Below are 25,349 nucleotides of genomic sequence, written 5' to 3'. Positions count from 1 at the left end.
GGTGCTGCTTTTTGAACTGAAAGCTGTAAACCAGTAGTAAGGCCAACCATCCTTGCCTCACTGTGCTACAGATGAGGCTGTCCATTAGAGACTTGAGCTTAGCTGGCCCCAGGGCTCAGGCAAGCACCACTGCTCAAAATCCAGACAGCCTCCCCATCAGGTATTCCTTCCCACCTATAGGTAAATATATGCTGCCTACATTTTATGGCCTCAGATACCAAGTCCTCATTTGTAACATGATCTGGAAGTATCTGCCAAGGTAGACACTTGGTTATCAAGAGTTAACAGCACAGAAACAGAGCCCTTAATTAACTTAAAGGCTGCCCCATGCCTTACCATGTATGCAGACATTGTCCTCAGCTTATTTTAAGAAGGAGCAAGAAAGAACATCCAGGTATTATGCCAAAAGCCTCTTTCTCAATTATTCCTGTTATATTACTAACCCATTGTAGCTGACTAAAAGCTAAAGCTGCAAAAGCTGCAAAAGCTGAAGCCATGTATTTAAGTTGGTTTCTCAGTATATGCTGACCTGACTTACTCCTGCAACTACAGGCTCCCTATTATCTTTAACTTCCAGGTAATTGTTTGGCAACTTGCTGTTTCTCTATTTCAGGAAAGCAACTCAAATGCATGACTCCTAAGAGACAAATCTGATAAATCGTTCTGTCTTCAACTGGTTCCTGCTAGTATATGGAGTACTGAAATAATAAAAATATAATACAAAGAACAAACAATAAAGTTTTGAAATGAAAACGTTAAACACACTACAAGCCAAAAATTGGGCTTTTCAAAAGTTTAGGGTATAAACCAGATTGTGTCAAATTCCTGCTGCCGGGATAAGCACGCTGTTCTGAAAACCTCTTTGCGCCTCTTGGCAGCATCTTTTCACCTGAAAGTCCTGAAGAAATCTAAAGATTTTGATGCAAAGTTTTGTAATACCTTGAGAAGGAAAACATGATTCTCAATACAACGCAGTGTTACCAAGTCCTAACTCTGAGCTTCTTGTCTCATTGTTACACACTACTACTTGTCTTCTTTCCCTTCTCCTTGTTTTAACAGAAGCGATGGTATTTAATTTAATCCACCCAGAAGCAATGACAGAGTCAGCAGCTGATATGCAGCTAGTGCTGGTTAGAACTTGGAATTACTCTTTTGTGAAGAATGTCAACATTCTGACATTTGTTGCTATTCTCAGAGTAGAAAGGAACTGCATATTCATCTGGAAATTTTGAAATGTCATGTTGAAATCGCAAATTCAACTCTGAATCTTGGAATTTCACCTTTTATTTCATTTTACATTAGCTTTATGTCTTTTTTAATTCATTAAATGCCAAAGTAGAATATTTCAGGTAACTCTTTTTCATTTTATTTGGGTTTGCTTTATTTTCGTATTTTAAAAGTAGGGGAAGCTACTGTCTCACAGTGATAGAAAACCAACTTCAACCATCATTTTACAAAGTCTCTGAATCCCATACAGTGGAAATTTTCAATAAGTGACTTTTGGGAAGAGGACACTTGGGTGGAGATATGAGATTTTTGGGGAGAATACACACAAAGGGAGACAGTGCACAGCAAGTTGCCTGCCTTTCCCCACAAGCAAAAAGCAATGCTAAGAAAAAATATATCCCTGTGACAGCAGGAGGGAATCTGGCATATTGCATTTATTCATCTGCAGAGAACAGTCGCTAGATTAACAGCAAACAGCAAGAGCATTAGTCTCAGTTCAAACGCAAGTGCCAAAGGTATCTACTTTATGTGAGAGATGGTAGGCTGTAAAAATTATTAAACCAGTACAAGAGAAGTGCATCAGTCATAGCAAAGGACACTGGTGAGCAGATGTTGCTGAGGCAAAAATGAAACTTCCAAGCGAATGCCTCCATCACAGGTATTAAATCAGTGGAAAAGCTGACAAAAGCTGTGTAAAATGAGAAAAAAGTAAGTAGTCACAGTCCCCTCTTGGACACTGCAAGTTTCACGAGACCATGCCAATGCTGGTGGCAGCAGGCTGCAAAGAAACACCACCTCCAGCAGTGGTTGAGGTCTGCTAATCATGAGTGGCCACCACCACCTAAATCATGCCAAATGCATAAGCTGTCTTGTTAATTTTACCTCCTAATTTCCAGCTGTCTTCCTACTTTATTGCCTCAGCACTTAACCTAGAACAGTACACAACACTGAAGGGCTCATGCTCCATATGCACCAACACTTGTATATGTGTAAATGGCAACAATGTGACTCATGGCTGGTGTGAACTAAGAGGGACAGGGAATGTGACTTGTACCACGTCAGTAAGAACAGACACAGCTACCAAAGGGACACTGCTCCCTTGTTCCTTCCAGCAAATCCACAGCAAAGGAGCATGGATTTGGATGCTGCAGTAAATCAGAGCTACAAGAAATTTTTGCTCTCCCCAAATGTGCAGATTGCTCTCAAGAGATGAGTGAGTGGTTTCGTTAACATTTCCACCATTCTGGACCAAACCCACAAGCTATCTCAAGTGATTTCAATGGCACCCAGTCTGGATGCTGAAAATGTGGTTCCCCAGGCCTTTTAGTACATTCAGAAAGGGGAAGGAGAATACAGAGGATCTGAGATCTAGGAAGAAGAGACCTCCCAGCTGTCTACAGTGGCCACCCCTCAAATATACCAGGAGACACATGAGTTCCCTGAAAGGTCCACAAAGCCACCTGGGGTACACACAATAGTGTCTCAAAAACACTCAAACATGACCAAGAACAGTGAAAGTACCTAGGCCTCTTTAGAGATACGAGAGTTTGACAAGGATGTTTGGCATCTTAAGCAGTCCAGCACAGAAAGACTTGATGATAGCTGAGCTGGTCAGTGGTGGGAATTTTGTCAACTCTATTTTAGCCACAGGGCAAACTTGCAGGCATTCTCCATGTCAGAAACTGGCTTTGCCATTTTATTTTTCCTGCTGTGGACATCTTGGTGCCAGAAATCAGTGTACCTAATGAGTCACCATGGTCTTATGCCCTCTGGCCTTTGGGAGGGGCTTCAGATTTTGACTTGGTCTGAACTGGCACAGCATCGCTGGCAAAAAGTATGAGAGCACCCAGTCATGCCACATGTTTCTGTGATGGTCTCATGACAAATCTGCTGCTGCTCCTACAGAAATCCCCACCACCTACCACCCAGAGGAGACAGCTCCTGAGGTTTTTGGTCAGGAATGCCCTTGAGGCACATGAAGGTTTAAATAAGGACATGCATTCCACCAGTTAATTTCCTAAGTGGAACTTGGGCATTAATGCTAGACAGGGTGATACAAAAGGCTAAAATGCACAGAGATTTCACATGCATGACTCTCACATCCATAACTGGCCCAAGACCAGAATACAACACAGCACTATGTATGAGTAAAACTCATTGTTCTCAGCAAGCTTTAAGAACCAGTACAGATTATTTGCTGTTCCCATACCAATCCAGATTTATTTTGGATCAGCAGCGACTTCAACATGATTAGTAAGAAGCAAAAAACACAGAGCCACAGTACCATGAACCAATTCCTAGCCAAAAATGCAAAATATAGACTATTTCCTTTTTTCCTTTTTTTTTTTATTTTTTTTTACCCTTTAAAAGCCCTAAATAAATTTAATGAAAAATTTTACCTCTCACAGTGATGGATCATGAATTAGAATTAAGGACCACGAACTTCTAATCTGAGATGGATTTGTTACAACATCCTTAGTATTTTGCACACAGAATGCATTCAAAAGTAAGAATGCACTTTTCTGAACACAATTAGAAATTGTTTCATATTTTGAGACCATTCCCTTGCAAAAAGAAAGATTCCTAAAGGTCTTCTTGCATTTTACGTGATATGCATTAATGCCCACTTCTCACCCTGGCTCTCAAGTCAATTTCCTTAACTGAAAGGCCTCAAACCAACCTTGAAAAGGCAAAACACAATGAAATGCAGAAGCCAGTATGTAGGAAATACGTTAAAGTCCACACTGTAGCCAACAAGTCAAATTACACTGACAATTCTCCCTATCAGGTATCTGTTCTAACATAAACTTCCTTCTTTTTCTCCTTTAAATAAAGTATTTCCAAAAAGTTGATTTTATGAATGAGTTACTCTGCAAAAAAAAAGAGCATGTGGTAAAAATGGACAACACTGCTTCACTAGCAAAATATACAGTGTTTTATTATCGAGCATCTCCTGTTAAGATCAACTTCAATTCTTCACCAGTTACACTACATATGTTACAAAGCAGAGATTAAGCAGAGTCTGCCACCAGTATGTTAGAGAAGAGTTGTAAGTTCAAAAGCGAAATAGGTAATAATGCAGATATTTAGCAAGCTGGAAGGGAATGAAAGGGAGTCTGGTTTGCAGAAAAAATGAAATTATTTTTATAGAGATACGTAAGAAGTACTTCTGCATGGTATTTCCAAATGCCACGTGCACACATACAAACAGATATCTCTATATATACATATAGATATAAATATATATATGCACACATGAAACCCCAAACTTGAGCTAAATTAAATTGTCCTTCCAACTTTGTAATGCAAATGAGACTAACAGGCTTGTGCTGTTTGTGGTTCGAGATGATTTGTGTTTCCATAGAGATGCTGAGTGAACTAAAGTTTTTCAATTTTTTTTTATATATAAGCCTACTTGTATCTATAAAAGCCTAAATATGGGTCTGCTGTACCTCAGCATTTCCTCAGTGACTCCACTGGAACCACAGCAATTACACCAGTTAAGGCTATGTGCAGATTTCTTACCTTTCACTACTTCCCAATCTAAGACCTATACCAAATACCTGCACAACCGAGAGTTTATTACTTCTCTTCCCACTCCTAGCTCCTTGGTAAGGAAGGGGAAGAAAAGATAAAAAGCAGTTTCTTAGCTGCTAGTAGATAATATTTCAAAGACTTCTGTAACGTACTGCCCTCTCTAAACTGCTTGAAGAAACGTCTTCACCTTCAAAAGTTGCCAGTGTCAGGAAATCTCAAATTTAGGGAAAACAGTCTGTGTGCTGCTAGTGAAGGAAATGCCAAAAGGACAGACATTTTGCTATGTGTCAGAAGCTTTTCCGCCCTTCCCTGTGAGCACCCGCAATCTGATGAACCGCTGAGATGAGCCAGGGTGGGCCTGAGCAGTGATGGGTTCACTGCCTTCCTGCCTGGGCTTGGATGTCCTCACCCTTTGGTGGAGCCCAAGCTCATCATACACTGTGAGGTTCCCACAAAGCTAAAGTACTGTGTGTCCCCAGGGCCATGACGGGGACAGCCACCAACAGAAGTGACAAAAGCCAGCCAGCATCAGTTTGGGCAGAGAAACCAGGCAGACCAGTTTAGCTTTCTATTTCAGTTGGCTTCTCTTTATAAGGATCAGGTACCGGTTCAAGTGGATAGAGGCCACCTCAGCGTACCATCACTTGAGAGGAAAATCAGAGCTGAGCTCTGTGGGAACTTATTTCCATGTGGTTTCAGCGATAAGTGATTTTTGAACAGCAACACACTAGAGGTCAACCTCTGCAATCGCTCTGAACCACAATCAAAACCAGCCTCTGCATACCTCCTATCTGCCTAAGAAAAGGAAGGATTTGTCTGGTGAACAGAGCTGTCCACAAGCACATGGAGTTCCCAGCCTCTCATCTGATCTTGGGTATGACTGGAAGGAAGGACCCAAGTGTAACAATGCCATACGGAGGTATGGCCAGTGAACTCTGATGGTAACAGCATGTCAGAGGGATGAAACCTTGCCTCTGCCCGCCAGGTGATGCCACATCCCCGCACGTGATGCCCTGCACAAGGCTGGCAGTGTTTCCATGTCCCCACAAAAGCCTCATTTCAAAGCAGACAAGAGTTCCCTATTTCCAGCTTTTAAGAAGCCATGCAGAGGGAGACCTACCCAAGCCTTCGCAGGTGCCCCTGAACCCCGCCAGGCTGCCTTTCAGGGAGGGTCCCAGGGCATGTTCAGCCCTGTGGCTCTCCACTCCTCCAGGAAGTCTGGTGAACACTCACATCTCCTACCTTTTGCTGCAGCGCAGGTGGCTGTGGGGCCAGCACGGGGTCGGTGATGTAGGTCTTCTTCGTGCCGGGTGGCTGGTAGAGCCCAGGAGGACCCTGACCCACGGTGTTACTAGCAGGATACGCTGGCTCAGCCTTCCAGGAGCTCTGTGGCATGTAGGGTGCTTCGGAGCCGTTCCTCCCCCCATACCCCCCATAGTAGGGGTCTTGGTAGCGGCCCTGTGGAGGTGCATAGCCATAGGGAGGCTCCGAGGGCCGGGCAGGCGGTGGGGCATAGCCATAGTCAGGCCCGTGGGGCTGTGGAGCGCCATACTGCGGGGTGCTGGGCAGGCGGGCCGGCGGGGGAGTGTAGGACTGGCTGGGCCCCAGGCTGCCATAGTGCACAGGCTGCGGGCCAGGTGGTTGGTAGTGCGGGCTGGGCTGCGCTGTCCTCACCTGGACATTGAAGGCCGGGCGGCTGGGGGTAGAGGCTGTGGCATAGGGGGCCGGCACTGGTTGTGGTTTCAGGGTTCCAACAGGAGTGACCGGGATGGGTGCTGGCTGCCCTGGGCCCTTGGCGGTGGATTTCTTGGTGGCTGTGAGGGGAGGCTGGTTGGGGATGATCATCCGCTTGTGGCCAGTGACAGGGGTGGACACAGATGGAGGGGTGGCAGCGGAGCTGCTCGAGGTGCCAGAGCCCTAGGGAGCAAGAAAAGAGAGCCACAGAGTCAGCAGGAGGGGCGTCAGGTCAAGCAGTGAGGAGTTAAGTGGAAATGGGGTTTTACACTAACATCTGTGCAGTGACTCAAACTGCTTAGGAAAGCAGGAATGCACCTGAGACCACACATTATAAAATGGTAATAGGAACCTTTTCCTTCTCTGATAAAACAGGGACGGCGCCATGGCAGCCCAGCAGAACTGCCGTGCACAGCGTTTTGTTTCTCCTTGGAGTTTTCTCCTCTGCCTCCAAACAAGCAAACTAAATCCCAACAAATGCAAGAAAAAGGGAGACTCACTGGAGAATAACTAGGGGAAAACCCATCCATTCCTGCGAAAATGAGAGTATTTTGAAAAAGACAGAAAATGAGATTACGGTCTCTACAGGGACATGAAAATCACTGCCTCTCTAGAGCGCTTGTAGGGTATGGCCCTCAGTACCAGAGCTTCTTTAACAATGCAGGAGGCAGCAGACTGGGATGGCCTAAAACCAGATTCCAAAACTTAAGAATTAACACAGATCAAAGCAATATATGGAGATGTCCCTGTCCCTGCTCTAAGCACTGCTGGTTGAAAGCCTGGAGTGACCCCAGAGAAGGCAAATGTTTCACACAGCTCCTTAAAGGGAAAAAAGTGGGTAAGGATTCCTGAGAGCTTCAGAAGTCAGCTCCCACCACAGCAGCTACGCAACCCTGTACCAGCACACCAGGCACATCAGCCACAGAAGAGGCTAACAAGTGCCACCACTTCCTGTGATTTGGCCACCAAATAAAGATTTAGTGCAGTGACACTGTCCTAATAGGTATTGTACATACTTCTGTGTAATGTACTTGTTTGTCTGTCTTGCCTCTTACTTAAAATCCACCTCCAAAAACACCAGCATGAAAGGACACCTTTGTTAAAGAGCTAACAATGTGAAATAGTTCCTGAAGAACACTGAAGATGACACTTAAGTCTATTCAGTAAATCAAAGAAGAGCAAATTCGAATTTTTCAAGTTCAGGATTAGATAAAATTTATTGCTTCTCTACTTTCCTTTATTCTGAAAGAGTACCTGAATTTCCTGCCTTCCTATCCAGAGATCCATTAAAGAGAAGACAGTTTGACAGTATTTCTTTGCTGTTTTACTTAGTGACATAGTTATACAAGGTTATCTATCATTGAAAATTCCTGGGCTTGATCTCACCCATGATAATCCATAGCACCCAAAGTTTGATAATCTATAAGCAGCCCAAAGTCAGACCAGCTCAGCCCCCACCAGTGGTTGTCACATTTACCTAGATGACTGATCTTGCATTTGCTCCCAAGCGTTCCTGCTTTACGCAAGTACCCTGACCTCTCCCTACATCCCCATCACCCTCTTGCTGGGATCGCTGGACAGGGGAGAGATAGAGGCTCATTGGGACACCCTCAAGCACAAGCTCTACCAGCACCAGAGAAATCCTTTGCCTGGTCAGCAGGTGGCGGCAATAAATTGCTGCCAAACCAACCCGTGCCAGTGGCTGGAGAGGGACTTCAACCACCCATTTCTCTGGGCCACCAAGGGTACCAAATTCACCTTCCACCGAAGGTGGGATAAAGGCAGACGCCCCCACCCATTTGGCAATCACCACATATGAAGAAAAGGGAGGTAAGTGCAAGTCACTCAACTTCTAATCCACAGCCCACAAGCAAGTCTAGCAAAGGAATAGCAAAGCTCTGTTACCCATTTGGTAGCTCTTCCCACTAATATGTCCAAATACATTTTAGCTGATGCACTGTTAGAGACCTTACCCCTGCAATTACACCTTCAGGGCAAACCTTCCGTGAGAGTAAACCTTCCACAAAGAGTCACTATAAATGAGAAAAAAAAACAAACAAACCAAACCAAACCCCAGGCAAGTAAGAGCATCAGTCTGTTTTGAGAGATGAACAAGGTGTGTACACAGAGGTGGGGAACAATAAGGCAGCAAACTTTTGCTGGAGAATAAAACATCTCAATGTGTTAAAATCCTGACCTTGCCAACAGATCCAGTAGTACAGGGCAGTACATGGACAGACTGAAGAGATTTTGAAACTGAGAACAAGGAAGAGCTGAAGTGCGTCTCAGTTGAACTGCACAGACAGAGACAAGTTAAAGGTCTGTAGCCCTCCATTAATACTGTCTGATTCTTCTATTTCTGAAACACCTGGTAAGGAACAAGAAATTGTCTATTCCTCTGTCCGTGCACAACTGCAGCAGCACTCATTGCTAGCAAGAGAATTTGCTTTCTGTCAGAATTATTCTCACTTATCAGTTTAGCATTTATGCCTGGGAGTGCGAGAAATTTTCCCATTTCCTCACCTATTTCATTCCTGTAAACGAGAGTAGTTTGTCCACTTACTGTAATGGGATGAAAGGTCCACAATGCGGCACTGTGTAATTACCACCAGAAAAGCCTTTTTCTTTTCCATGTGAAGGGGGAGAAGGTAGATAATGTTTTAAAGACAATGGGCTATCAGGGATGAGGGAGGAAAATCCAAACCAAAACAACATAAATGAGCCCTATTTATCACATATTATGTTTCTGAACACAGACCGTGGAAGCAGGTGACAGACCACTAGTAAAGCTCTTGTAATGGAAGTCACTTCACCTAATGTGTTGATGCCAGTCTCCTGCCTGGACTGGAACACACCTTAAGAATGAATAACTCCTTTCTCAAAAACCTGCCTGCCTATTGACTGGCACTCTGAAAGGCTCTGAGCAGCTCCTATGTTTGACGCTACAAAGAGAATGAGCTGAGAGTCTCCTCTCCTGCACCAGTGAAGGAAGAACAAGCTGCAGGTGCCTGGGCCAGAGACCAAGCTTTGCCATCAACTTTACAGAAAAGGCTCAAGCTAACAAGTACCGGCTGCATTGTGGCATTCAAACCACAGGCTGCCTTGAGGAGGAGGAAGTTTGCATCAGTAGGAGTCCCCAGAGGCACCCTTTGTGACTCATTCTCAATTCCTCTGAGGGTGCTGGGCAAGAGTGTGATGAAATCTGGGCTTCAGGGGGAGGAAGACCATGCAAGGCTAGTTAACGTGGTGTAGCAGAGAAATGGGACAGGTCAGAGGGAATTTGACACTACTGGAGCACTTATGATTTATGGGGACACAACCTGGCTGCAGCTCCTGACCAAGGGCACAGGTGAAGTATCACCATAAATCCGCTGCCCTATTGCCTGCAAGAGAGAAGGATGGCCACAGTCCAGCCTTCTGTAGGTCCAGCCATGCACTCAAGTATCACCCCAGGCTTAAACCTCTAGATTATTAATGGATTAAGGAAAGACTTTATAAACGCACATGAACTATGGACAAGATTCCTCCTCTGAGGACAAGCATGTGTGGAAGGTTGAGAAAAGGGTACTTAGATACCACAGGGAAGAGTGATTTCAACAGATGTCTGGAAGGCACTAGGAGGATAGGAGGGACAGTTGAGGCTATAAAGATGCCTAGTAGATAGAGAGGGAGTAATGAAGATAAAGCTGGGAAGGGCTACCTGTATCACTGTGTGCAGTCCTAGCAAAATAGATGACTGTCACAGATGTTTCATCCCAATGAGTCCACAGAACTTGTACTAGCGTAGTGAAGTAGACGCATCCAAAAGCACTTCAAAGTGATAGCCCAGAAGTATGAAAACAAGTAGAAATAGGAGAAAGAAAGAAGAGGATTGGATTCATAGGAGTACAGGCAACCATTACTCCAGCAGCTCCTGGACAGCTCATTTCAAAACTATTGCATTTGCAAGTGACTATTGCAGCCAAACACACTCTCTGACACACTCTAAGGGCTGTTTTCAGAGGAAGACTGGCTTTCCTCTGCTCACCATGCACTACAGGAAACTGTCTGACACACTTCACAAGTGTAAATTAGAACCACGCTACTTACCATCAACCCCTTCTTGCAAATTAATATTTGCAAAGAGAGTAAACTAGAAACCCCAGGTGCTGATAATGCAGAGTTGTTAAGAGAAACTAGAGTAGGAAGGAGTTAAATTCAGAACCTGATCTACCACAAGCATTGTAATACAAATTTATTTTTTTTTTTTTAAATGGGGAAAGCACAAGAGCCTTGTTTAAACACCGATGGAAGTACCTAAACGTACTGCCTCTTCTACAAATAAATTACCCAGCAGTTCAAATAAAGGTGAACTAATACTGACAAAATCAAGTAAAACTCAATCAATGTGGGAGTTAAAAAATCCCAAAAGAATTCTCCTTAAAAAAGTTACCATGTGTAACCATCAGGGGAATCATTTTGCTTGGTAACTCCTGCCCTGCCTTCTTACTTGCACTGGAAGATTATAAACATTTGCATGAGTTTCTTGTATGAGAAATCCAGGGTTTTGTGATAAACCTGTGCTATCATAGGGATCTGACTGTCAAAGCTGAGTGTCTGGATTCAAAGTTACCCTGGGTGGGAAAACCCAAAATCCTGACTGTGTGATTCTGCACTCTGTAGAAATGATTTATAAGATCTTAAATTAAATTCAGTGTATACAACTAAAAAGTCATCACATACATACTATGGATTAAAGCTGTTCTTCTACAGAAATTTGCCTGTAATTTTAGTTGTTGGTTAATATTCAAGGATCACCTACTGCAAGCTCAGGAGCATTGTGTCCCAACTAGAAGGAAGTGCAGCAGGAGGGCTAGGAGACCTCCTTGGATGGATAAGGAGCCACTGAGGAAAATTCAAAGGGAAAAAGAGGCTTATAAAAGGTGGAAGCAAGGACAGGTGGTCTGGGAAGAATACAGGGATGTTGTCCAGGAAGCTAGGGACCAGGTTAGGAAAGCTAAGGCCCAGTTAGAATTAAACTTCGCTAGGGATGTGAAAAATAACAGGAAGGGATTCTATAGGTATGTAGTGAATAAAAGGCAAACTAGGGACAGTGAGAATGGTGATCCTAGGCCCACTGTAGGAGAGGATGTGGTTCGAGACCATCTTAAGAACCTGAACGTACACAAGTCCATGGGACCTGATGAAATCCATCCTCATGGCCTGAAGGAGCTGGTGAATGAAATTGCTAAGCCACTGGCCATCATATTTGAAAAGTCATGGCACTGAGGTGAAGTTCTCAATGACTGGAAGAAGGGAAATATAACCCCCATTTTCAAGAAGGGGAAAATGGATGACACAGGGAACTACAGACCAGTCAGTCTCACCTCTGTGCCTGGCAAAATCTTGAAGCAGATTCTCTTGGAAGGCATGCTAAGGCACATGAAAATCAACAAGGTGCTTGGTGACAGCCAGAATGGCTTCACTAAGGGGAAATCCTGCCTGACCAATTTGGTGGCCTTCTATGATGGGGCTACAGAACTGATGGACAGGGGTAGAGCAGCTGATGTCATCTACCTGGACTTGTGCAAAGAGCTTGACACTGTCCCACACGACATCCTTGTCTCTAAATTGGAGAGACATCAATTTGATGGATGGACCACTCGGTGGATAAAGAACTGGCTGGATGGCTGCACACAAAGAGTTGTGGTCAGTGGCTCAATGCCCAGATAGAGACCAGTAACGAGTGGTGCCCCTGAGGGATCGGTGTTGGGACCGCTCTTGTTCAACATCTTTGTCACTGACACGGACAGTGGGATTGAGTGCGCCCTCAGCAAGTTTGTCAATGACACCAAGCTGTGTGGCTCAGCTGATACACTGGAGGGAAGGAATGCCATCCAGAGGGACCTTGACACACTTGTGAGGTGGGCTGATGCCAACCTCATGAAGTTTAACCATGACAAGTGCAAGGTCCTACACCTGGGTCGGAGCAATCCCAGGCACAGCTACAGGTTGGGCAGAGAAGAGATTCAGAGCAGCCCTGCGGAGAAGGACTTGGGGGTGTTGGTCGATGAGAAAATGAACATGAGCTGGCTGCAGTGTGCGCTTGCAGCCCAGACAGCCAATCGTATCCTGGGCTGCATCAAAAGGAGCGTGACCAGCAGGTCGAAGGAGGTGATCCTGCCCCTCTACTCTGCTCTCGTGAGACCTCACCTGGAGTATTGTGTGCAGTTCTGGTGTCCTCAACATAAAAAGGACATGGAGCTGTTGGAACAAGTCCAGAGGAGGGCCACGAGGATGATCAGGGGACTGGAGCACCTCCGATATGAAGACACACTGAGAAAGTTGGGGCTGTTCAGCCTGGAGAAGAGAAGGCTGCATGGAGACCTCATAGCAGCCTTCCAGTATCTGAAGAGGGGCCTATAAGGATGCTGGGGATGGACTCTTCATCAGGGACTGTAGTGACAGGACAAGTTGTAATGGGTTAAAACTTGAACAGGGATGTTTAGACTGGGTATAAGGAAGAAATTCTTTCCTGTTAGGGTGGTGAGGCACTGGAATGGGTTGCCTAGGGAAGCTGTGAATGTTCCATCCCTGGCGGTGTTCAAGGCCAGGTTGGACAAAGCCTTGGGTGACACGGTTTAGTGTGAGGTGTCACTGCCCATGGCAGGGGGGTTGGAACTAGATGATCGTAAGGTACTTTCCAAACCTAACTGTTCAATGATTCTACCTTTTGTCAGGGTTAAATCTTACGGAAAAAAAAGCACACAATAACTATAATCTACAGCATAAGCATGATTCTATAAGATCAGCTGGAACTCTTATGAAAATTACTTCATTCTCCTTTTATTTTGTGCATTTGTAGAGTATTTTCTATAGAATCCCTTCAGTTACTCAGTTTCACAGACTGGATCAAAAATGCCAACATGAAGTTTATCACATTCTATTCAATTCTCCAGGCATTTTTCATAAAGGTACAGCTGAATAGCTTTAGCCCTTTAGCTGTTAAATTACCACATATAAAGACACATTACTCCAACTCAGTGGTTTTCAACCTTTATGCTCAGCAGCCCCCAACTGTTTTTCAGGAGAGACAAACTCCTTTACAGAGAGTGTTAATCTACTGACAATAAACACGGGTTTTTAAGTTACCTTTCACTGAATTCTTTGTTACCTTAGGAGTGATCATGGACTGTCAGGGTTTGCAGAGCAGAGGTTTAGAACCATGGCTCTATCTACGGCTGCCTTTTTCAAGCATTTACCTCAGGATAGGAGTGAAACAACCCTTCTTCCTCGAAAGGCAGAAAGCTAGCAACTACTGGCAGATGGAACGCAGGGTGCAGCATTCTTAGGGGCTGCTACTTCACAATGCCAGTGCAGCATCTCTCTTCACAACTTGGCCACTCTTCTTCATGGTCCACTGACACAAGCCTGACTAAAACACAGGGGAGCTCAGGCGTGTGCCAGCTGAAAACTTTTAAGTATCAGTGCTGGTGGTGGTTGGAAGCCTGGGTGGCTTTGAAAGGTGGAAAATTAACTTGGCTTCTCCTAACACAGCGGACTGGCATTCACCTTGGCTAGCTGGAGGTGCTTAAAGCTCTCTCTGTGAAATATTTCTCTACAGGGTCATTTATCCCATTCTAATATTGAAACCTAAAATAGGGAAGATGAATCATCCACTGGAGGAATCTACTTCACTCCACTGACTGTAAAAGAAGCATAAAAACAGCCAAGAGAAGTTACTGAATATTTAGACAGCACAAGTTAGTGGAGACAAATTCCACAATAAGCAGGTAATTTTGATGTGACTGTAAGAAGCACAGATATCTTTTCCCTGCATTAAGTGCACTGCCACTCAAGCTCAGCTAGTGATGTGCACCAAGGAGATTCCTGAGTGCCAGTAGCTCAGATGATCAGTCAGGACACTGCCACACCATGAAGCCGATGCACGACCCAGAAGCTAGGCTGCAAATGCACTTCTCACGTATGAAGGGGGGATGACATGGGTGGGCTGCCCTTCCACACCTCCTTTTCCGCCTCTGTGCTGAACAGTGACTCCTGCTGGAACTGAAGCTGCTGCCTTGCCAGGAGCAGCAGCTGGGCTGATCCTCCTTCCTGCCTGAGATCCCAGCTCCCCCTCAATTTGGGAAGGATAACCTCAGAGAAGAATCAAATACTGTGCTTTGAAACTTGGGCCTTTAGGTACCTGCAAATGTAAACAGGCATTTTATGGAGTTTCTTGATGCGCAGACACATCTAACTCCTGCTGACTTCAAATTCTGTATTTGAACAAGCTACCTTGCTAGTGATAATGTATGGCCAGGTTCCCCTAAACATATCCTCTTTTTCAGTCTGAATTAATACCTAGGTGAAAAAGAGAAATCTGGCCTTTCATTTGGGACTTGCAGACATCTGGAGTCCTTGCAGAGCTCCAGCTGGGTTGCTGAATGTCCAGAGATTCTGGACAGATGCACTTCTCCTGTTCAGCATACCTGATGCATTTTCAATATTCAGGATTTTCTGGCCTTTATTATAATGTCCAGATAGTAGGCAAAACACACTGAGGAGACGTCAGTCCACTTTGCACTTGCTGCTAAGCAGGGCACACAGCTCAGTTACAAACACAGATTTCTTTAGGTGTCATAATGCCCTTAGAAGCTGGTCCAAAATCTTGAAGTCAGCTCCAAAGCCTTAAAACCCTCAGTTAAAACATGCTTATAATCAGGTGAAGCTTTTCTTTATAGTTTCATAATTTTCTCTTTTCTAGCTTACAGCTGACAAATGTGCGTCACAGAGACATGGGCTACGCATGGATCAGCAGTCATACTCATACTTCCCAGACGTGTTTATATGGCATTCAGCTTGCTGGCCTGATCACCAAAAGCTATCAAGGTATTCAAATGGATTGCTCCTAAGCATTATACCAAAAGAAGAGAAGAAATCTAATAAAGTGTTCATCTCTGGCTCTCAGATGAAGAGAATACCTTACAGATGCCATAAAGCATTACAAGAACACAACTGCTTCTGAGCTTTGATCTGTTTTTCAGCTGCTACCGCAGGTGGAAAAGGAGTCAACAGAGTTGTTAACGTTTCTGTTCACAACCTCTTCTGTACTCCTTGTGATGGCCCAGCTTGAAACATAAGGGAGAAGGTGGTGCACAAAAGAAAAGGTGATAAAAACTTGACCTCTAATATTTTCTCGGGGGAAACTTTTCCTTTCAGAAGTGATGTGTGCAGTTACAGACATACACCTTGGTTCAGCATTCAGTATGGGTGTCAAGTGTTTTAGGCAATCTGGGTTTCCACTTTCCAACACTCCATTAATTCCAAAGAGCCTGAACACATCTGAAAAGTTTGGTCTCCAAAACACAACAGTGTTATGCCAGGGAAGAATTTTGCTTTTCCTTTCCAGTTTTATATTTAATGTTTTATTTGTTTACCCCAATACTATCACTACAATGACCGCTATGAACTTTTTTATGCGTTTTTCCCTTTCTGTTGAGTGATCATCGTATTTATGAGGAGGATTATGTGAGAGAAAGGTTTTAAAAGATGTGCAAACAATTTACCTGAATACTTCTAGCTCTGTTGGACAGTCAAAGGCCACCATTTTAGCTTAGTTCATTGAAAGGGCTAGTTATGATTAAAATTCTCCTATTTAAGCAATTCCACTTGACCAGTTCAAATGCCATAGCAACTTCATTTACAAGAATATCGGATATCAGCACAAGAAATAGCTGTCAAAAATTCCAGAAGATGCCAGTCATGAGAAGTTAAATGTTTTCTGACATTTAATCCCAATTCATCTTGGGATATTTCTGTAATTTCCCACTCTCATCACTAAAATAACAAATTTGCACCAGTCTGGACCTCAGGAACATGCAATGGCAGCCCCTTGAACTAGCCGAATCAGTGGCACATCAACTCTAGCAATAAATTACGTGAGGAGCTGTGTGCCACAGCCATTTGGTTACATCAAAACGCAGAACTACTGAATACGGTCCTGGAACAGAAGACCACAGAAAGGGTAGAGCAGAACCATGTGAAGACAAGTCACTATGTGCATGGAGCAGGGAAACTGAGCTCCTTAATGATCACCTTCTCTGAGGCTTAGCTTCACAGGAATGTCCAAAGCATTTCCATTCAGCAAACTGGGCCTTCTAACAGCCTGAACAAGTCTTCTTGCTTAATTTAGGCAAAATGTTGCCCTGTCTGACAATGGGGAAGCCCCCACTACACCTATAAATAAGAACGTTGGGTAAGCCAAGTATTTTTATGACTTTTGCTATTACTAAGCTAGTGAAGCTTGAAGTATCATAATTACACTGCCCACAGACTTAAAAACATTTTTTCCTTCCTTTTATAAATTGCTATTTGTAATGAAAAAGAAGCTCACATGCATAATAAATATGGGCAGGTTAGAGGGTTATGTAGATTGTGCCGCTATCCATGCATGTACATCATGATTATAAAAAAGTGGATTTAAAAGGTATAATGGAAGATGTGTGAGGGGAAGGGATGTGCACCTGTGAGTGACAGGACAAAGAACACGTATTCATGGAGTCCTCTGGATAAGTCTTTTGCTACCTACAAGGAAAAGTTATCATTTTCTATTGTGTGCTGAACAACGGATTTAAAGAACAGTCCAAAAACTCTATAAAAGCTTCTCATTTCCTACCAAATTGCAAAGGAGTTTTAGAGTGTTTATAGAGTATGCAAGCTTTCTTCCTTTATTAATTCTAGAGAACATAAAAAGTGTGCATATGCACAAATAAAATAATATGAAATACATATGCACTCAGACACGACCTGGTTTACTTTCTGTTACTTGTAATTTGTTTACAATTACAATTATTTGCTGCATTGCTTGCATTTATAACCTATTTATCTTTCCAAATTCCAAAACTCTATCAAACCCAATTTAAAAAATTATTCTTCCAGAGGGCATTAACATTTTCAAATGTTAGTATTGTCTCTATTTCCTGTGAAAGCCATGTATTTTTATTCTTTTTTCCCCCACCTTTTAAAGCTTCTGCAAACAGTCATACAGAAGAGCAGAAGCATCAGCGAACAATTCTGTGTTCATACAACATCTGCTTTCTTACGGTTCACTTGAGGTCCAGAACCCACCGTCATCTGCCAATATTTTTAGTGGGCTCCAAAATGATTCAAGTTAGTAACTTGAGTGGTTAGCAGCAGAGAAAAACTATACAGCCTCACCAAAAAAGATTACAGCTCAACCAAAAAAAAACATAAAAGACAGGCAGATGTGACAGAGAGGTTATTTTCCTATTAGGTCCGATGTACACCTTTCCAAAAGGCTGACAAGCTCCAACAACAGGTCAAATTTAACTGTTTTCCCAGACGGCTCCTTCTGGGAAATGGAGTGGAACATTCCCTCATTTACCCGTCTGCCTGGGTTATCACTGCTGACTGAAATACCTTAGTCTTTCCACAATATTGCAGACTCCAAGTATGATGTTGAGAAACCTGATTGGAAAAGTTTTCTTTCACCTGCTGTGGCTTTTAAATATTATTATATAGGTATATAAACACATACACAAAGATACACAGAACATACCCACTGCAACATGTCCTGTCAAAACACCAAGGCAGTACTGTAACAAGTCATGAAAGGGAAAGAATGCACATTAATTTATAGCACAAGAAAAAATGCCATCTGTACCACAGAAATACTCAAGTATAAAACAATATAGAAAGAGTATTTTTAAATTAAAGTATTAATTCAGAATAATCAGTTTCATCACTATTTTCCTCTCTTCATAGAGAACATATCATTATATTAAATGTATGGTTAATAAAGTATTTACTCAAAAGACACACTGATAAAAATTTATAATCATAACAGTATTGCCCTAAAAAGCCTGTGTAAAGCAATGCCAAATGTATGGCCTCCCCAGGCTTGTTCTGTTGCAAATGGCATCATAAATTAATCCAGTTTTCATAAATATGTCTTGAGGAAACAAACCCACAAATAGCCATTTTAAGTTTAAATATAAAAACCACAAAAAAAAAACCCAAACACCAAAGAACAAAAATATCTTCTCTTCATTCTTAACCAGAACACAAGACTGTGTTTTTAATGACTGATACTGCTGAATAGGTCATCAAGTACTACCTAATGAGTCTGATTACCTTATGATTTATAATTTTCCTCATTTACGCTGTTTTTAGACCAAACATCCACCTGATTAGGTTGAGGTTATCACAGTCACAGAATATGCTTTATATACTTCTTGCTGCCTGAATTACATTTTTTAAAAAGTGCCTTACATCAACCCAGATTCTGATCTCGGTGATACTGGTGCCAGCTTCAGCACATCTGTTAACTCCAGCAGATTTACTCCAAACACTCTAGCTATTGCAGATCAGGATTTGGCCTACGACTGTCTCTGAATTTGGAGGGGTTTTCTCCCCACTGGGAATACAGCAGAGGGTTTCTATGCAAACTGTAACAAATCCTGCAGATCTAACCTGCTCTAGGCAATAATCATTTGCTTTGCAAAAAACTCAACATCTAAGATCTTGGCAATTCATACTGCCGCAACCTGAACAAAAGCAAATGAAATTTATAATCGAGGCTTAATATAACCTGCATTGGACTAAACCTTAGTGCCTCGAGGCACTCGGCTCGGCACATAACAGCAACAGCATCGACCAGTCCAGCTCTTAAGCCAGCCATGCATCTTGACCTGTGCACCCGTCCACAAACACTTTTGCATTAGGAATTAAAAACAAGCATGCTAATTGAAAACAAACAGAGGTATCCTCCCTCTCTCTTCACTTCCTTCCTTGTGGTGGATGTATAAATGCATACTGATGGCTACTGGGATTTATAGCCTAACTGATTTTGACATTTTTAACTTCAGAATTTGAAACAGTGACTTTCTAACCCTGGGGCAGGAGTGCTAAATGCTAAAAACCCTTGGACTAGGGAGTATTAATTTAGTCCTTCTGAGCAGCTTGGATTCAACAACCTTCTAACAAGAGCTCAGCGCTCTCCAAAACTCAGCAGTGGATGCCCAAAAAACTGCAAGGAATTTTGGATCCAAAACAGAGTGTCATGGCTTTCATTCTTGTTTGTCACAGGTCAAATTAAGTTTCAGACCTGAACTTGAGGGGACTGGGAGAATTCAGGTCTGGGTATGAATTTATGGCAGGATTAAATCGTATTTCATTTGTAGCCTGCAACGCATTTTTTTTTTTTCTTTTTTTTTCCCCTTGTGGTTCGTGACGTATTCATATTTTAAGACAAAAACAAACATTCACAGAGCAAACGTTCTGGCATCACAAGTCATCAATAAATCTCTTTTCCACAACAACCCACAAGAATTCACTGCAGGACCCAATTGTTAAAACACAAAGCAATGACATTCTATAAGCTTTCAGAAGTATCATTCTAGCCCTTGTGGACTTGCTGAATTCTCTAAATGAGTCACTGGCCTCTCAACAGAATTATCTAAACTTAGGTTAAGCCAGGTTAATTCCCTTCCCCCTTTAATTTAGAAGTCCAGCTGCAGCACGTGGCTTTCCAGCGAAAAGATCTAAATGCAGAGCCCATTCACCCCAAACAGGAAATCTCACGGGACCCAAAGCTCATTTTTTCCTAAAAGCTAGAGATAAACCACACTAACGGGAAAAAAAAATGTGGTTTCCAAAGCCTCATGGGCCATGTGATATAAAAATCAATATTCGTCTTACATGGTACAAATCACTCTCTGCTGAAGGCCAAAGGACCATAGTTGAAGCGACTATAGCTGGGAGAGGCAAAAGGGCAGCTGCAAAAAATGGGAGACGAGGAGAGCAGACATTTTGACTAGAGCAGGGACAAGGGAGATGCCAAAACCACCCTTCTAACCAAAGCAAGCAAGCAGACATGACATTTGGGGTTGGGCTGAAGGCTTCAACTCGAGAGGACATCCCTTCTGCCCTGCATGCTGTCCTTGGAAGGTGAGATGATGAGCACTCATTTTCTCAATCCAAGGCTTGCAACAACTACAGCTTGCAGCACAGCATCCTGCTTTAGCTACCTCGCCTCTAACTAGCCACACAGTATCAGCTACACTGTAAGCTCCCCAAAAAGCTTTTGCTGGGCAGACACAGAATATCATAATCTTCATAAAGGGAACCACTATGCAGAAAGTAGCTCAAGTTTTTGTACTCCCACCCATACACTGCTGTAAGATCATTTGAACACACTACTGCCTAGTTTCTTAGGAAAAAAACCTAAATTTCCAGGCTAAATATTTCATGTCCAGTTTGACTTTAGGAATGGGTACAACAAACAAAAATCACAGCAGATCGTGATGTTGATATTGATGGTCTATACAAATTTGGTTGAAACAAGTAAACTCTCTTTAACCTTCCAACAGCACTACAGTTTTCACCACTGGGTATATAAAACTAAGTAGTAAAGGTTTTGCTTCAGCTGTAATAGATTCTATTTTTAATACTAAAAGAAAAAACTACCTTTTTTTTTTAAAGGAAAAGTTAAAAAAAACTAAAGAAGGAAAAGGGAAGAAATAAAGAAAAAAAGAAATAACATCCTACTAGTGCTGCAGAGAAGTATTTAATTAAGGATTTTGGACTTCAATTTTAAAAAAGAGTAGGTTTGAAGACTGTAGAAAAAGCACAAAACATGATAAAAGTTAAACAGCCTGATGAAAAACTAAGAAGAAACTGAAACAAGGTTTTTTTAAAAGACGAAACACAAACTATTTTAAACTGATCCCATGATATTTTTAACAGCTGGAATCGATAATGCTGAACTCAGCCATAATTCTACTGTATTTAGTTTTGTATCTATCAAAGTCCACACGACATTTCCATGAGACATACAGATAGATATATAGGCTGATAGACAGATGGATAGGTACATAAAAAGAAAAATGAAAAATATCATTATGAAAGGGAACATTTTCTTGTCTGCTCTTTCAGTGCACTTTTTTTTTAAATTTCAATTTCTACCTTATTATTTCCTATAAGTAGAAACAGATTTCTCTTTCTTTCAAAAATTCTTAAACAGAAAGCCTCCTTTGACAGTTTCAGCAGCAGATTAATCAGTTTTGCAACCCACAAAAAAAAAATTTTCTGGAAAGCATAACTGTCTGTAAATGTAAGTGACAGAATTACTCTCTCTTATGCTAAGACGCCTACACATTCTCTCACTTCTATGACTCAGCACCAGATAAAAGTTTGCGAGATAATAAGCAACTTTCCTTTAGAACAATAAAAATAGTAATAAAAATGGTTAAAAAAACAACCCTTGTTTCCCCCACAAAAAAATAAAAATAAATCCCTATGGTGCTAAACCAAATTCTGCCAATGGATTCCCCCTGCCACTGGAATAAGATACAAATATCCCAAGGACTTCAAAGAGGAGAGGGGCCAAGCTCAAGCAGCATCAAAATCAAAACACATGCAAACACAAGAGGCTTTACTTTTTCTCCAAATGAGCAAGAATGGGTCTGTTTCAACAAAGAGGGATTTTATTACTGTTCATCCCCTGCCTTGCTCTAATTTGGTAGACAAATGAGTTGAAATTTTGCTCACCTATAATGAAAATTTCCAGACACTCTAAGGCAACACACTCAAGGCAAAAAATCACAGAAACTTGTGAGGAAGGGAAGGGAATTTCAGTGGGACTTTCCCTCCTGCACTGTGGTTGTTATCTGACTTGAGCTCATTAGAGCCAGACTAACTTCTCCTTCAGCAAACCAAGTCAGTGACAGACCCTTCAGACCAGAATCTAACTCTAATTTTTGACAAATATTAAAAAAAATAAAAATAAAACCACCCAGAAACCAAAAAAAAAAAAAAAAGCTGAAAAGGAGGGACTCAGACCACAGGTAAGCTCTTATGATGGCCCTGAAATGAACAGGCATGGTCCTGATACAGAAACATTACCAGTCTGCTTGTAAATGCTGATGGAACAGAAGACAGCCACCTCCTGTCCATACACTCCTGCGAGCTCCAGCATGCAGATTAAAGTAACCAAAGGATGGTAACTATAAGATGGCCGATTATTTACTTAAGTAGACATGCCATGGACCTGAGGAGGAAAGTGGTGACTTTCCAAGCCCCAGGGTCCCCCTTGCCAACTGACGGACACTTCTGCTAAGAGCTTCCATCACCTCATGGGTGGGTCACCAGAGTCCGTGTCCCTCAGAGGCAGCTTACTCTACCAGAAGCTGAAAATTATCTAGGTAAATAAAGCAACAGAATGCTGCTTGTGCACGTCACCTCTGCAAGAAGCGGAGTCCAGCCAAGGAGTACCACATCCACTCCTGAATAGGCTGCTGCTGGTGGCTTTTAAATTTTTTTTTTACACTGGAAATTGTAAATCAATGGAATTAGGTATTGCACTTTAAATTTAAAGGAAAGCCTCAGGGTAAGGTGTCCCTGGTCATGGGTGAGGGACTTCTTGTTGGGGGGATGCTTTGGACTGAGCCAGAGGTAGAATCAAACCCTTCAAAATGCCTTCACTAATGAAGTGCACGTGCTCTGGCAGGAGGCTGGTGAGCAGAACTCGTGTCTCAGCACGGTGCTGACAAGGCCCCGGCTGGAGCACATGTGCATCCTGCACAGACCAAGGAGCAGGCAGAAGCAACCCCATCCCAGCTGCTCCCCATCACTGCATAGGGAGCACTGAGCAAACAGCAGTGTCCAGATGCTCCAACTCAGCTGGCTGCCAGGTGAATTCGGTACCACTCACCTTTATAGAGCAGTGTCTTGACATTTTGGGCAGGGACCCCTGTGTGCTGAATACTTCCAAAAGAGAGCGACCAGAGCTGGGAAAGGGCTCCCATGCACCCAGACACCATCCCTTTTCCCAAGGAAAAGCCCTGCAAGCTCTAGACGAGAATTTACAGGCCCAGATAATGACACTACTGGCCCATTTGCATTTGTGTCTCAAAACTGTGCTCTTTATTTCACAAATAACAGATTTCCATGCCTAGATCTGACTAAAAGCAGGTGTACCTCCAGTGGTTTCTGTGCAGCTACATCTGCTCACACGCCAGGGCAAACGCCAAACTATTTATTGCTACTTAAAATTTATTGCTTTTTTAGTTCTCCATCCCAAAACCATTTTTGTTCAAAAATTCCTTTTAAATCCTTCTATGCTGACTGGATAAATCAAATTTGACAATTAAAATGGTAAATTGTTCAGAACCTCAGAGTTTCCACCTGAGGATCTCCAAATAGTTTTGGAACTTAAATGCACTTAATTATTCCCATACCCCTTCCAAAAAGGAAACAAAAAGAAACATCCTTTTTAATTATTTTTTTCACAGATAAAAAATCAAGTCCTGAAAGCCCAGAACAGCCCACTAGGAAGCTGTTTGCTCCAAAGACTGCTTATCCAGTAAATCAGATGAAGGGCTGGGAAGGGAAGCCAGGAGTTTCAGCAACTCTCAGTCCTCTTGTTCTCACCACTTCATCAAATAACAGGCACAGCTATGTGATCATGCAGTTGTCAGTGTTTTCCCTCAAGGGAGCTGGACAGAAGATGCTGAAAGCATTTGATCTACATGGCATTAAATGCTAGTACTGAACATTATTGTTCAATGATGAAAATTCAGACATAAATAACTGGCTTGTTTCAAATAAGTAAAAGGATGTCTGTGTTTGCAGGAAACTCACAAGAGGGAGTAAAGAACCAGGGTGCTCCTTTTCTTTCATTATTCCCCTTTTTATTTCTTTTGTAGCTGTGGCTGGAAATAAACTATCAGACAGAAGAGCTGCTCCTGCTGTTGCTGTGGCAGATGGCAAGCAGAACTCAAGGCCGGGGCTTTGCTTCGGCCGGGCTGTGTGGGGAATTCTGCTGCAGGAGGAAACAAGGCAAAATGTGCAGGCTGCTGTCTGCATTCAGATAAAGCACTGTCTGTTGCTAGCAGCACAAGTTGTTCTGAAAACAAGAGTCAATCATCTGTAGCCTTATTTCTGTACATTTCCTGCAGGGGTCTCATGAAATAAATGAGAATAAATGTAAGGGCGAGAGTTCTTATTAGGAGCAGCCTCGTCAGCATCACCCAGCCAAGCATTTACGTCATCAGCATACTAATTTAATCAGACCTGAGCAGTGATGCTATAAATGGATTACCATCCCAGCTAGTGTGGTTACCGAGGTAACTCAGCCCTTTGTGCCACAGATACAATCGGCTTAATGATAATAAAAACCTCAGCACAAATGAAACAGAAGGAAAAGCCTGACAGGGCTGACGCATACACGACCCTTTCTCTCCTCTTCCCCCTCCCTTTCCCAACCTCAGCCGCTTACTGCAATAAAATTAAGTGCTGCTGTGATCTGTATGCACAGCATTCCCATAGGGAACATGCAAGTAAATAGAACCCGCGGAAATAATTAATACAGGCCAACAACTAATGCCGTCAGCGCTACTTAGTCATTCCACCAACCCTGAATGGGAGAGGGACACATAGACAGAAATGCCACACGGGCACACGCCAAAGAGCCTGCAAAGGGCTTCAGACAAGTAGCTGCTCACCACCACGTAGCATAATTTTACCAGCTGAGTGCTTGGCCCAAGAGCTGACTGCAATAGTGAGTTTAGTCACTGCCTACCCCTGCCAGGAGGGGGCATTTCCATATGATCTCCTGCTCATTTGAAACTGGAGGTGACTCAAGAGTGGGCAGCCCAAAGGCCAGGGAGCAACTCAACTGCAAGGTCAGCAATCCAGATGTGGAGGTGACTTGGTCCTTTGCAGGGAGGGCTGAAATGGGGCTCTGGGCTTTCCTGCATTCAGACAGCATTCAAAAACAGCAGCCTACTCACCTCCCAGCTTAGCCTGGGAAAGCAAACAGCTTGCAAAGCAATAGCCTCATTGGGCTA

At 42.9% G+C, this 25,349-nt stretch overlaps 1 protein-coding gene and 1 long non-coding RNA gene across 9 annotated transcripts in view; one reads left to right on the top strand and one right to left on the bottom strand.

The window, feature by feature from the left end:
* The window catches only part of LPP (LIM domain containing preferred translocation partner in lipoma), a 353,500-nt gene that overhangs the window by 128,485 nt on the left and 199,666 nt on the right, over window positions 1–25,349 (bottom strand). For all 8 annotated transcript variants that reach the window (XM_062606306.1, XM_062606312.1, XM_062606305.1 and 5 more), the window contains one exon: window positions 6,007–6,681. In XM_062606306.1, the coding sequence (XP_062462290.1) occupies window positions 6,007–6,681 (675 nt within the window). The remainder of the gene's footprint in view (window positions 1–6,006; window positions 6,682–25,349) is intronic.
* On the top strand, window positions 9,721–15,447 carry LOC134157406 (uncharacterized). The gene is made up of 3 exons (XR_009962315.1): window positions 9,721–9,847; window positions 14,102–14,270; window positions 15,245–15,447. It is a non-coding gene; the product is annotated as an uncharacterized LOC134157406 (long non-coding RNA).

Source organism: Pezoporus occidentalis, unplaced genomic scaffold (genome assembly GCF_034315485.1).
Source record: "Pezoporus occidentalis ecotype Australia unplaced genomic scaffold, CSIRO_AGI_Poc_V1 ctg95, whole genome shotgun sequence".
NCBI lineage: Eukaryota > Metazoa > Chordata > Aves > Psittaciformes > Psittacidae > Pezoporus > Pezoporus occidentalis.
This window is presented reverse-complemented; position numbering and strand designations above follow the sequence as displayed.